The sequence below is a fragment of the Saimiri boliviensis genome, chromosome 1, assembly GCF_048565385.1.
Source record: "Saimiri boliviensis isolate mSaiBol1 chromosome 1, mSaiBol1.pri, whole genome shotgun sequence".
NCBI classification, from domain to species: Eukaryota; Metazoa; Chordata; class Mammalia; order Primates; family Cebidae; genus Saimiri; species Saimiri boliviensis.
Genome location: NC_133449.1, coordinates 67303429 through 67317392, shown reverse-complemented (window position 1 = coordinate 67317392; position 13964 = coordinate 67303429). Strand labels below are relative to the sequence as shown.

At 47.3% G+C, this 13964-nt stretch overlaps 1 protein-coding gene across 4 annotated transcripts in view; it reads right to left on the bottom strand.

Annotated features, from left to right (window-relative positions):
- Nucleotides 1-951: 951 nt before the first annotated feature.
- Nucleotides 952-13964, bottom strand: part of ADD2 (adducin 2) — a 114250-nt gene continuing 101237 nt past the window's right edge. For all 4 annotated transcript variants that reach the window (XM_003922645.3, XM_039475035.2, XM_074398611.1 and 1 more), the window contains exon 16: nt 952-8005. In XM_003922645.3, the coding sequence (XP_003922694.1) occupies nt 7695-8005 (311 nt within the window). In that variant the 3' untranslated portion in view covers nt 952-7694. The remainder of the gene's footprint in view (nt 8006-13964) is intronic.

The following is a 13964-nucleotide window of genomic DNA, read 5'->3' as shown; positions in this document are numbered from 1 at the left end:
AGGTTATCTGCCCACTTCGGCCTCCCAAAATGCTGGGATTACAGGCGTGAGCCTCCGCACCTGATCTCCACCACTCCCTTTTGTATCCCCAACTCACACCTTGCCCATGCCACTCATGCATACCCCCTGCCTTGCCCCATGGTTATTTGTGAGTCCTGCACTAAATGGCCTTCAGTCCAGAGACCAGACATCAAACAGCAATCTGGACCTCTTCCTTGATGGGAGGTGAGACCTCCAGAAGAGGAAAATGCCTGCTATGGAGCCTGCAGGCTGAATACAGTGACTGTCCATGCAACAGCTAGAAGAGAACTGAGCAAAATCTCCAGCCAGAGTAATCTTTCTAGGAGTGATATTATGAATAATAAGTGGACACCCACTGTGATATTAAAAGTAATATTTCCCTAGTCTATATCACAGTGGGTGTACAATGTTTGAGATTATTCTTAGTAACCCATACTATGAATAAACTCACAGGGTGTACACACAGGGTATACACCCATGGTAATATTAAAAGTAGTATCTTTTCCTAGGATATAATGAATAATTTCAGAGTGTACATCCACTGTGATATTAAAAGTAATGTCTCTCTAAAATATTATGAATAATCTGAAAGGGTGTACACCACTGAACTATTAGAAGAAATATCTTCCCAGGATATTACAAATAACATCACAGGGTATACACACATGGTGTACACCCATTGTGACACGTGTGTTTGTGCAAATCCACATGGCCTTTTCCTTTTCAGGGGAGTCTAGTATTTTACAACCATCCTTCCCACATCAGAACACAAGCAGACACATGTTCAGGTTTCCACATGTGAAAAACAGTCTCAAGGGTACAAGTTTCTTGCATGGTCCATGTTTCCACAGGGCCCCCTTTCTGACTTTTGCTCCCCTAGGAGCCAGGAGAACGGAGGAGCTAACAGAGATGGGGCACAGACACTGGGAAGCCAAGCACGTTAGATTTACTAGGGTCATATCTGCAGGTGAGGTAACAGCACACACATACAGAAATCCACGGGCAGAGATGCCACCCCAGCATCACCGTCAGACACCAAAGCAGCAGGAGGGCTCAGGAAGTGGCTTTGGAAAGTTCTCATGAAAATCAAAGGGCAGCTTTGGTGCTCAGAGATTCAAACAGAAAACTACACAAAACCAACCCATAAATATATATATTATATATGTGTATACATATAAAATTGCAAAATAAAAGCCCAAGAAACTAATCATCAATCTGCACATCAGTGGCTCAAAAAGTGTTAGCATAGAGAAAGGCAAAACCATTTGTGGGGGTGGTGCATACTCCAGGGGGCTGGCATTTCAGTAGCAGAAAGAGTATTTACATGGAACCCCTATTTGAAACCTCACAATACTAGGAAAAGCTAAACACAGACAATGTATGTACAAGGGAAGACAGTAAGTAGTACTCTTGCGTGACGATTGTCAGACACAGACATTTCACTGAAACCATCCATTGCTGTAGCGAACACTGCACTCTATCTAGACTGGGTTCCTGCTAGCCTGTACCCCAGCCAGGCGATCTCAGCCTCTGGACAATAGGTTCTCATCCACCCTGCCTCTTCCTGGAGAGGGCAAACACTGGGATGTTGGTTGCAGCATAAATTGCAGGAATTTAAAGGTGGGGCAGTCCTCGGGTATCAATCAGTCACCCACAAAGCAGGACCAACAGGTGTGAGGTGGAGTGGAAGTGTGGGGGTGGGGTTCCCTGAAATATATTCCCATTTTATAATGCGTTTCAAGTGTGGCCCCTCTGCCCTAGGTCCAACTGCCGCCCTCCTTCTGATTCACTTTAAAAGGTTGTTAAACATTATACAAGATAATTTACTGGGGAGAGAAGAGTTTAGGGTCTTTCTACAGTTATTCTCCCACCACCCCCTAAACTCTTACATTTTCTTTAAACTACCTAGAGATAAGGAATTGGCCGATCACAGCTGGCCTCAGTCTGGGGCACAGTGGGTGAGGAAAGGAGCCCTGGACCTGACTCTACTAGAAAACCACCAGCGCATTCTCACATTGTGCCTCGGACTCTGGCTCTACCTGAACCTCTCACCTGCATCAGTGTCTCCCCCATCTTCAGGTCCCCATTTCTTATAGCAATGACCCAACTTTTGGGAAGATCTAGAAGGCAAGTGGCATCAAACATCAATATGGCCAAACCTAATACCACCTGTGCGTGAAGCGATGGGAACCATTGTTTCTGTATATTTAAGAACACTTCCAACTGAAGATTCTTCCTAATTGTTCCTCAGAAGAAAAGCCTACATTCTCAAGGGAACTGTCTCTATAAAAACGATGACAGGTGTTCTCCACTAAAGGACACCCCACCTGAGATCCCCACACTGCTTCTTGGTGAGCACGGCTGTTCACTGAGAGAGGTAAAGGGATGTTGAGCATGCCTTGGTGACTGAGCTCTATGTCTGGTCTCTCATTTATGACAGAAAGTGTGCCACATCTGAATAGGCTGGGTGGACAGGGCTTCTGGAAGTAATTACACTACCATGTATGCCTTCTCACATTATGGTGCAAGTAGGCATGTGCACCAATAACCAATGTTCACATTTCATGAGCTTAGAGTCACGACATAGGCCTCTTACTTCTTGCACAAAACTATCCCTTTGAGAAGATGGAAAAGAGATAATAGGATGCCCTGCTGGCTTTTAACTTGTAGGGTTCCCTGTCCTTTCTGTGGGAGTGGAGAGCTTAGATTTAGCCCCTCCCTCATTTCTTCTCAGACTCTTTGAGTGCTAAGGTCTTAGAGAGTTCAACTGAGCTCAAGCGATGAGAGAGAATGTAAAAAGACCTGTTTCCTCTAGGCTCAGAGTCAACTGCAACTGTACCAATCAACTCTAGGGCTTCTGCTGACCTGCATGAGTAAAATGAGTAAAGGGTAAATGTTCTCATTTGTTCATTAGTGAAGAATTGATTACCCTTGTCCTCCTACAACTAGAACATAAAATTCACACCAAGAAAAAAATGTCAGCCGGGCACAGTGGCTCATGCCTGTAATCCCAGCACTTTAGGAGGCCAAGGTGGGCGGATCACCTGCGGTTAGGAGGTCGAGATCAGCCTGGCCAACACGGTGAAACCCCGTCTCTACTCAAAAAACAAAAATCAGCCGACCGTGACGGCGAGCCCCTGTAATTCCAGCTACTCAGGAGGCTGAGACAGGAAAATCCCTTGAACCCAAGAGACGGACGTTGCAATGAGCCACGATTGTGCCACTGCACTCCAGCCTGGGTAACAAAGAGCTAAACTCCATCTCAAAAAAGAAAAAGAGAGAGAGAGAGAGAGAAAAGAAAAAAAAACATATCATGCAGACCTATGGGGAGGCTGTGTGACTATCCTCCACATACGTTCATGGAAAAAATTGAAAATTAGTTTTAGACTTTCAGAGGCAAATCATGATGCAGAGCGAATGGTTCTTTCGAATTCATGGTAATCAAAGAAGTGGATTTATAGCACTTTCCCCCACACTGGCAGTAGCCCTGTTACAACAATGCCAGATATCTGAATGACTGTCTTGCTATGTCACCATGAGCAAGTGACAGTGTCATCCACAGGGAATGGGATTCAAGTTTAGTCTACACGGATCAGTGGCAGAGGGCAGTGCTTTACAGTGGGGTTGTTAATGTAAGAACTTACTGCTCTTCAGCCAATTTCCCCCAAGTCCTTTAAAAAGAACTTATCTGTTCACAGAAGCAGCAGCTTGTTTTAGTTATAGGAGAGTTGAGGGGGGTCAACTGGCCAAAGTAGGACAGTTACTTGGGTCACCTGCAGGCCAGCAGGCACTCTTGGGGAGCCCAGATCTGGGCTAGAGGATGTCTCATCTTGCACGTTCAGGGAAGCCACATGTATGGATGGTTCTCCCACATAACACACGCTGCACGGGGAGTTGTTGGAGCTAAGCCTGTCTCTGTGCAACCATTAATCCTTCTTTTCCTCTCCCTCCTGCCTGCCTTCCGATGGAAATAAGCTCAGAAACCCCTCCACTTCCCAGCTCAGCCAGCCACAGAGCAGCATATTGGTTCAAACGTTATCCCTTTTCTGTGGCATATCCAAGCATAGTGGCTTCACTAAACATGAACCTACTGCCCACTAAATCTAAGCTCTTGAATACGCATTTTCTCCAGTCAGATACTGGTCAAAGCTTTCAGCCAACTTGTATCCAAAGAAAATGCCCTTTCCTTTTCTTCTAATAGCCTGCAGTTTTGTTTGGACCACGTCTATTTCTGTAGCATTGGGTGCATGTTCTCAAGCCTGGAGCTAAGTGTGCCACATTCTAGTCAAGGGAAGAAGAAACGGCCAGATGGCTTGAACACCTCTCCCAGAAATTCTACACCAAGACAAAATAAAACTGGAAACATTAGCTCTTTGAATGCTCCCCTCTCCTTGTCAAAAATCCCTCTTAAGGCGCTTTATCCAAAGACTTTTGTGGGAATTAATTTTGTGTCAGAAACTATTTGCTATAGAGGAAACATCATGTGAGGCAGGCCATCAATATGTTTTAGTATTGACATTTCAGAAAGGCCTCATAGCTCCCAGGCCACCATCCTACACCCATCCAGTCCACAGTCTCCATTCAGCCACCAAAGAGATTTTCCTAAAATGCAAGTCTGATCATGACTCTATCCTGATTGAAAGGCTTCAGTGGCTCCAAACCCCTTCCATGACAAGTCTGGCTCCTCCACACTTCCGACCAGTTTCTGTAGGCCTCAACCCTGCCCGCCTGTGAAGGGATCCCTCAACCACCCAGCATAAGTGTCATGCTCTGCCAATGCCACACTGCTCAGTGGACTCCATCATGGCATTTCATGCATCCACACCTTCGCACACGTTCTTCCCTCATCGTGGCATGCCCTTCCAACCCTTCCATTCTATTGGAAAACTCCTGTTTTAAAACCCTAACAGCCATTGCTTCTCTCAGGGTTCCTCTCGTCCCCAAGATAGTTAACTGTTGCTTCCTTATGCCGCCTTGACACACTTGCCTGTGTTGCAATTTGTCTACACACCTACTACGCTCATGAACTTCTTGAGGGCAGGAACTATGCCTATCCTCATGCCTGGCCCTTGACCCAAGTTCAATGCATGTTTTTGGAATACATGAGGAATGAACCAATTGATAAGTTCATCAATCAATAGGAGGTAAACCCTATCACATGAGAAATGAACATGAGGAACGAACCAACTGACAGGTTTATCAATCAATAGGAGGTGGACCCTATCACATGAGAAATGAACATGAGGAATGAACCAACTGATAGGTTCATGAATCAATAGCAAGTGGGCCCATGGCATACATTCTAAGAATAATGCTGCAGCAAGACTCCATCCAACATTTTGACCTAAGTGAGGCCTCACTGTTGTCATAAAGGGAATAAAGAGAGTGTGTTGAATGCAGAGGCAATCAACATCACCCTGAACTACAACAACTCACACATGAAAGGCTACATCAGAGGTCGTGTTCACCATTCTCGCAACATTATTTGCCACTTACTATTCTAGTCATAACGATGGCTTTCTTTCAATGTCAAAATCATCCCTGTTGGTCAGCTGATGCTTAACAAATACCATGAAAGGATGAATGAATAAATGTGAAATCTACTTTTTAAAAGAAGGCATCAAGGGATTGGCTTTTAAAGGCATTTCCCATATGACAGAATTTTCTGAAACAGCAGGGCATTGTCCCTCCTTAAATTTGACCTAATCAGGAAGTAGAACAGAGACAGAGCCGGGGGTAGCAGTTAGGAACCTGCACTGGACAGACACAGTGTTGAGTTTACCTCGGTCCTAGGTCAGTTTCTTTCCTTCTCAAGAAATAGCCAATTATAGATGGTATTTCTTGTCCCAACAAGAAGGCTCTTGCCTCTCCTTTGTCACAGGTACAAAGTAGCATCACCACAGTCCACATTGACCAGGAACTTCACATATACTGATGAGAATGAGCACAGGGAGTTTCCTACCTTTGCTTCAAGCGCTAGCATTATGTGATGGAGACCAGTCATAGAGACAAGTCCTGGATGAAAACCACCACCCCTGGGGATTAAAGTTGTCTGTTCACCATAGCTGTTAAGACCAAGGGCTCCGGACTCAGGCTGATCTGGGTTCAAATCCAGGATCCAGATTTTTCGAGCCAAGTCAGCTGGGACAAGTCAATTATCTTTTCAGGGGGTCAGTTTCCTCACCCACAAAATGGGAATGATCTTACCCACCGCAAGGGATTACTACAAGGGTTAAAGGATGTAATATATGTGAAGCCTGCACAGTGTCTATAGATAATAAGTGCTCAAAAGTGGAAAACTATGATTAAGGACTTTCAAAAATATTTTCACAATAGTCAGGTCAAAAGGAAAAATATTCTTTCAAGACACTGTGCTTTCAAGAGAATGGATTGTCTAATTTTTAGGAGCCAACAATCCTCATTAAGCAATGCCCCGCGGAAGAACATGAGAAGACAGTGTTGGCATTTAAAACAATAGCTGTGGCCATTATGAGGCCCCAGGATGGACAGATAGGGACAGGGACAGGGACCCCCAGCATTCTCTGAGAGCTGGTGCAAGAGGATTAATCCTGAAGGGCTCATTTCTGATTCTCCTCTGCTGGACCTAGAGTGACTCAGAGTTGGAACCTCAGAGGGTGCAAGTCAAGGTGCCAAGAGTAGGATGCCAGTTTCAGTCTGTAAGCAAATGCTTCTGGGGGTGAGGGAAGGTCAGGGGACACCTGACTGCTGGACAGGAGTGAGGCAGGTACAGCGCATTGCTCCAGGTGTCATGCAAAGCTAGAAAGTCATAGCATTCCCTCTGTTGTTTTGATCCTCCTTGCACAACTCAAAGCCAACAGAAGACTTCAACTTCCCCAATTTTCCGCCCTGAGCATGAAACAACTTTTTCCTATGCTAAATTTGGTTTTAGTTTTGAAGTGCCTGAGACGCACAATTCAAAGGGGTCAAGTTCCTAGCCTCTTATGTTGATGAAACCATCCCCAAGCCTCAGCTTACATGGCTTGCCCTTATGCCTACCACCGCTTACAGCTCTTCCACCCATCATTCAAGAGGTTCCATGAAGAAAGCTCAGGGTTAATGTTTGGGAAGTACAAGCTAAGCCATCAGCCCTTGAGAACAAAGATTACTTTCTGTTGGAGTGGTCAATTTGCCTGGTTACTTTGAACAGCAGGGCAGGGATACAAAGAGGAAAAGAGAAGAGATTTTTAAATGTAGAGATAGCTCCATCCACAGGAGATTGGATTCCTGTGAAGACATGGGCCTTACTCAGGGGAAGCCTCGACCTGTCTGATTTAGTCTGAGCCTATGAGAGCTCACGGCCCATTTCTGGCCTTCTTGCCCTAGGCTCAGATTGGTGGGCAGCATCTGAACAATGGCGGCCCACAACTAGGCAGTGTTATGTAGTAGAAGGAGCACTGGACTGGAAGTCAGGAGACCTGAATTCGAGTGCAGGCTCTGCCGCTAACTAGCTGTGTGACCTTGGGCAAGTCACCTGATTTCTCTGGGGCAATTGTAAAACGAAGGGTTGGTCAAGTGATCTCTAAGTTCCCCTTCTGAGTGTGATCCAGGGTCCTACTCTATCCCTCCTTGGCCCTGTGCTTGCAGGGACAGAGATGGGAGAAGGGGAGGGGAGGAGAGAGAGGAGGCAGGAGGGAGCCCAAGGGTGTCATGAATCAGGACTCCACTTTCTCCTTCTTTTTGCTCTTTTTCAGGAAGGAAGGGGTTCGGAATTTCTTTTTCTTCTTTGAGGGAGACTTGGAAGGTGAGCCCTCTGGGGACATGGGGCCGCTGGTGACCGACTCGGTTTTGTCCTTAGAGGTATCAACATCTGTGTCAGCACTGGTGGTCATCTGGCTCAGGCCTTTGCTGAGGATTTCCTCTGCCGTCTGCTCCTCCTCCCTCCCGTTGACCACCACTCCTTCCGGCTGGGTTGTTTTGGGCTCTGTGGTGGTGTCTTTGCTTGTTTCTGTCTTCTTAGCACTTTCTAGAAAAAGATCAAAAGATATGACCTGTAAGAATTCATTTGGATGAGAGCTTCCACCTGGGACTAACAGAACAAATTCTAGGAAATTCTATAAAGTCGGTCCAGAGCAAGGGAAGGGCCAGCCTGATGTTGAGGGATGGCTCTCAGAGACAGATGGAAGGACTGGGCTCTGATCTGCACGCCTTCCACATGGCCTGTCCTGGGAACACCCCCTTGTAAGCCAGCAGCTCTGGGCTCTTGTCTATGAATTTAGATGGATATTGATGTCTGAATGCAGCAGGAGGCCCAGCTAGGGTCCAGCTCAGAGTTTTTCTAAGCAAGAAGGAAGAAACACACAGAGGAAGGAGAAGGTGTGAGGTGTACAGATCGGTGGAGACATCTAAGAATTGCTGTAACCAGTTCAGTTTCACCAATAAAAATATGGAAATTACATGTTTTCATTTTCTACACCAGTGATGAACTTTGAGAAATAATGGAGAGTATCTTCCCACCTGGCACAGGGAGAGTGGAATTTCCTGTGTAACACAGACCCTGTATTTCCAAGATGCGTTAGTGAAATGGGGAAGACCCCTGGTCAGCCCATTCTAGCAGCCACTGGGGCCCCCAGGTCTTTATTCCACCTGGGAATCTGTTGGAATCACTGCCACGTTCAAGGCCAGAGTTGTTCAGGCCCCCGAAACCAAACCCTCCTGCCGCCCTTTCTCCCCCTTCCCCACTCTCACCCAACCCTGCTTCCACAGAAGCTTGCAGATGCCTATGTGGGGTGGGGGTTGGGGAGATCGTAAAACCACAGACCGAGAAGTAGAAAGCATTTTAGGGTGCTCGCCCTCCCTCCGTACAGCTAAGAAGGCCGAGGAACACTGTACGATGGTGGGCAGGCCCTGGCTCACCAACCTGTGGTTCCACTTCTTCTCACCAAAAGGAACTGAAAGGAATGTCTGTGAGTGTGTATGACTGCAGGTGTGCAAGTGTGTGAGGGTGTGCAAGGGTGTGAGTGAGTGTATGAGGTGTGCAAGGGTGTGTGAGGTTAGAGTATGTAACTCTCAGTACGTAAATGAGTTTGTGTGTTTGCCATGAGTGTGTGTGAGCATGAGTGTGTGGTGTAAGCATGTGAAATCAGTGTGTATGACAGTGGTATATGAGTGTGGGAGTGAGTGTCTACCAATGTGTTTGTATATACAAGTATGTGTGAGTGCACATGAGCATATGTGAGGTGTGAATGTAAGTGTGAGTGTGTGACACACCTGTGTGGTGTGTGTGATATGCACATATGAATGTAGCATGTATGTGCTGCCACATCACAAAAAGGAACCCAGCGTGCTGGGGTATATGGGAATGTGGGTGATGTAGAAGATATCATCAATGTTACAGAGGGAGTGGGTGAAGGACTTGGTTTTAGGAAAAGCCTGGACTCTTAACAGGGATGAAGTCTGGGGAAGTGCATGGTTCCATGGAGGATGGGACAGAGTGGGGTAACATGTGGACAGCTAGAGTAGACTAGTGAACTACCTGGGCCAGATCTCCCTGTAACAAAGTCTTCCATAACCCCTGACACTGCTGGATAACTCAAAGTGGCCCCCGTAGACTACTGCAGAGCACCAGCTCCCTCTTGGTAGCAAACACGACCCTGGCCACTGCTCCTAGTCTTCCCACTGCCCAGCTCATGTCCCGTCATCCTCATCCAGCATCCCCTTCCATCCTGCCATATAATCCTGTGGCTATCACCTGGCAGTACTCTTGAATGCCATAAACCAGGCTGTCCACTCTCCTATTCCCATTTCACCTGCTTTTTGCCATACCAAGCTACCGGTCCCTGGACCTCTCACTGTCATCCCAGCCCATTCCCTTCTGCAAGGCCCTTCTCTCTCCTCTGTGTCCCCAGCCTTCATTCCACATAATGAATCGGACTGAGTGTTACTTCTTCCTTCAAGTCTTTCCTGATCCTCATTCCCACTTCCAGGTACAGTTTATCACTCCTTCCTTTCTGCCTCTGCTATCTAAACTTCCATCACAGCATCTGCAAAACAATCACATTTGTTTGTTTGGTGTTTCCCCACGATGGAGTCTTGCTCTGTTGCCCAGAACTGGAGTGTAATGGCGCGATCTCGGCTCACAGCAACCTCCGCCTCCTGGGTTCAAGCAATTCTCCTGCCTCAGCCTTCCGAGTAACTGGGACTACAGGAGCGCACCACCACTCCCAGCTAATTTTTGTATTTTTAGTAGACACAAGGTTTCACCACATTGGCCAGGCTGGTCTTGATTCCTGATCTTGTGATCCGCTCGCCTCAGCTTTCCAAAGTGCTTGGATTACAGGCGTGAGCCACCACACCCAGCCCACACTTATTTTTTATGTCTATCTCCTCCCCCTTCAAAACTGAAATAAATTAGGGCAAAAGTGTGTCTAATGACCTATGTAATTAGCTCACAGAAGGCACTCAGAAAAGGTCTGTAGAATCCATGAATGGTAGAAAAGCATAAGCAAATAAATGAATATGTGAATGGATTTATTCTAACCAAGCCAATACCATCACCTCATCTTTTCTTGCCTATCCCAGCCTGAGCCTTCTGAGCAGAATTGAATCCACTCATGTAAACGAACACCAGCCCTGAGTGCTGGCCTTGGTCTCCTGTGCCTGCTGCCCTGGTCCCCTCTCATCTTCCTGGGCTCTTACAGCTCCATGGCTCTGCAACTTCAACCCAGATCCTCACTGCAGGGCCCTCGCCTGGATGACACATCAGGATGCATTTCTCAAGCTTGACCCTTGGCGTTCTCCTTTAAGATGGTTTGGGCACTTGCCTTCTGGCTTCATGAAAACAACTATGGATAAGAGGGGCTCTCCCTTTCTGTCCAAGTGTCATTTCCTGCCTGGTGGCAATGAGTATCCTCACTCCGATGTCATCCTTCAACCATGCCCCTCATTCATGTCCCTTTGCCCACACCTGCCCTGCTGTCAACCTAATCCACAGCCTCAGGCCCTGGTGTGTGTCTGGTTTAGGAGAGCAACAATCAAGATTCTTCCCACCATGTAGAAAGTGGGGGCCACAGCTAGTGGATCTGCTATGATTCAGAGAGGCTCCACATCATGAATTGTTTGAGGAGTCATGGCAAATGGAAAACGGGGCTTGGAGGAGCCAACTTCCTTATTAAGGTCACCACTCCTTCAACTATAGAGTCAGAGACTACTGGAGGGTTCCACTGGCCAAGAGAAGGGACAGGGATCCAGAAATAAACATGTGTTAGGCCCCTGGAAAGTACTGCGGACAGGCTCTGAGAGCCTAGACCCCTCCTCTGTTAACAGTTAGGTTGAAGACTAGGCTGAGAGAGGCCCCAGGAACTAGAGTCAGATGAGAACTCAACTTCTAGCCTCTTCTAAGAAGAACCTCTGGCTTTCTCTCCTGAATGGGGAACTTGGAGCTCTGGGAATAGGGGATATTGTGGGAGTGAGTAGAGTGGGGCAGAAGCTGGAAAATGGGGGCTCTGTCCCAGGATGGTCACTGGAAAGCTAGGGGAAAGACAGGAGGCATTGGGGGAACAGGTGACAGGAGCAAGACTGGATTCAGAAGTCAGGGTCCACACCTGGACCTGTGTGTTGGGACACAAAGGGCTAAAAGGCTTCCAGAGGCCGGAGGAGGAGGGGGCTTCTGTGGGAGGCGCAGAGCTGGTTTGGACACTCTACCTCTCCGACTCCATTTCTCACTAGCCCACAGCCTCCAACCACTGGGTGTCCCTTGGCTACCAATGACCATGTGGTGGTTAATTTTAATGTATCAACTTGACTGGGTAAGGGATGCCCAGATAGTTGGTAAAACAATATTTCTGGGTATGTCTGTAAGGGTGTTTCTGGAAGGGATTAGCATTTGTTTTGCTTTGGTTTTTATTTTGAGACAGAATTTCGCTCTTGTCACCCAGGCTGGAGTGCAATGGCACAACTCGGCTCACTGCAATCTCCACCTCCCGGTTTCAAGTGATTCTCTGTCCTCAGCCTCTGGAGTAGCTAGGATTACAGGTGTGTGCCACCATGCCCAGCAAATTTTTGTATTTTTAGTAGAGACAGGGTTTCACCATGTTGGCCAGGCTGGTCTCAAACTCCTAACCTCAGGTGATCCACTCTCCTCAGCCTCCCAAAAGTGCTGCGATTACAGGGGTGAGCCACTGCGTCAGGCCAGGATTAGTATTTGAATCAGTAGCCTGAATACAGAAGATCTGCCCTCAACAACATCGTTGGACACCATCCAGTCTGTTTAGGGCCCTCTCAAATAGAACAAAAAGGCGAAAGAAGGGCAAATTCTCTCTGTTCTTGAGCCGGGATACCCATCTTCTCCTGCCCTCAGGCTTACAGCTCCTGGTTCTCAGGCCTCAGACTCGGACAGAGTTATACCACTGGTTTTCCTGTTCTCCAGCTTGGAGACAACATACTTTTCAGCCTCCATAATGAGGCAATTCCCCTAGTAAGTCTCCTCTTATCTCTCTATATAGCCTGTTGGCTCTATTTCTCTGGAGAACCCTAATACAACCCCCTTCCAGGAATGCCAGTTCCCCCAGTTTCCTAGGCACTGCTCCTGCACAGCCCATTCCACTCCTCTCTGCCGCTCCAAGCATGTACCTATCCAAGGCCTGGCTCAAGTCACACTGTCTCTGTACAGCCTCCCCTGACATTGGACAATGAGCTCACCTTCCTCTAAACACACTGCTCATCTACTCATTTTGCACTTGGGTGTGTCATTCTTTTTTTTTTTTTTCTTTTAAGAATTTATTCATCGCCCAAGTACACCATTCATGACAGAAACTCTGTTTTACTTCTCTAAAAACCATCAGGCAGATCACTGACAACATGCTCGTGCCATGTTTACTGCTGCTGACATTTGCCGAGTAAGGGCAGTAAAGGCTCAACAGAGGATGCCTTGTGTCAGCTCAGCAGCTGGGCTCTTCTGCGGCTGTGCACTGGGATGAAGACATGGGGAACGAATATGACCTTTCCTAACTGAAGGAGCAAGGCTGCCTTTCCTTCCCTGGACTGCTAACATCTCAGGGTCAAACACATGATCGCTTGCCTCAAGCCCCCCAGCTTTGAGAAGCCCTCTCTTTGCAGCAGGAGAGATACCAGAGGAGGGCCTCGAAAACAGGATTTGCTGACGCACTTCAGAACACAAGGTCAAACAGACTGATCCTGACCTATATTCCAAATGCATGGAGAATTGGTCACTGCCATGTACTGCTTTTATTTCCCTGTTGAAAAGGCAGTGCCACACCATTGCATAGAGAGGCCATGGAGAGATTCATTAAAGACCTTGAAAAAAAAATGTCCTATGTTGACACAAGGGCTAGGCGCTCATGCAGCAACAGTCAAAAAGGCCCACGGTGCTCAAAGAAAAGAACAGAGGGGAAGAAGAGCTGCAGACTGAGCTGCCCACCGCTGACTGACGGATAAGCTGGATGCTGGCCATGCAGAGATTTGCAACAGAGTTTCTGTCTGGGTTTAAATTCTCAAACCTCAGCATCTGAATCACCCAGGGAGCCTTTGAAAATACAGCTTCCGGCCGGGCGCGGTGGCTCAAGCCTGTAATCCCAGCACTTTGGGAGGCCGAGGCGGGTGGATCACGAGGTCCAGAGATCGAGACCATCCTGGTCAACACGGTGAAACCCCGTCTCTACTAAAAAATACAAAAAACTAGCTGGGCATGGTGGCGCGTGCCTGTAATCCCAGCTACTTAGGAGGCTGAGGCAGGAGAATTGCCTGAGCCCAGGAGGCGGAGGTTGCGGTGAGCCGAGATCGCGCCATTGCACTCCAGCCTGGGTAACAAGAGCGAAACTCCGTCTCAAAAAAAAAAAAAAAAGAAAAAGAAAATACAGCTTCCTAGTGTTGTCCCCACAATAACCTGAAACCGAAGGTGGGCCAAGAAATAGATACTTTTAATAAGTCCCCAGGTAATTCTAATAGAAGGCTCATTGACCACATAC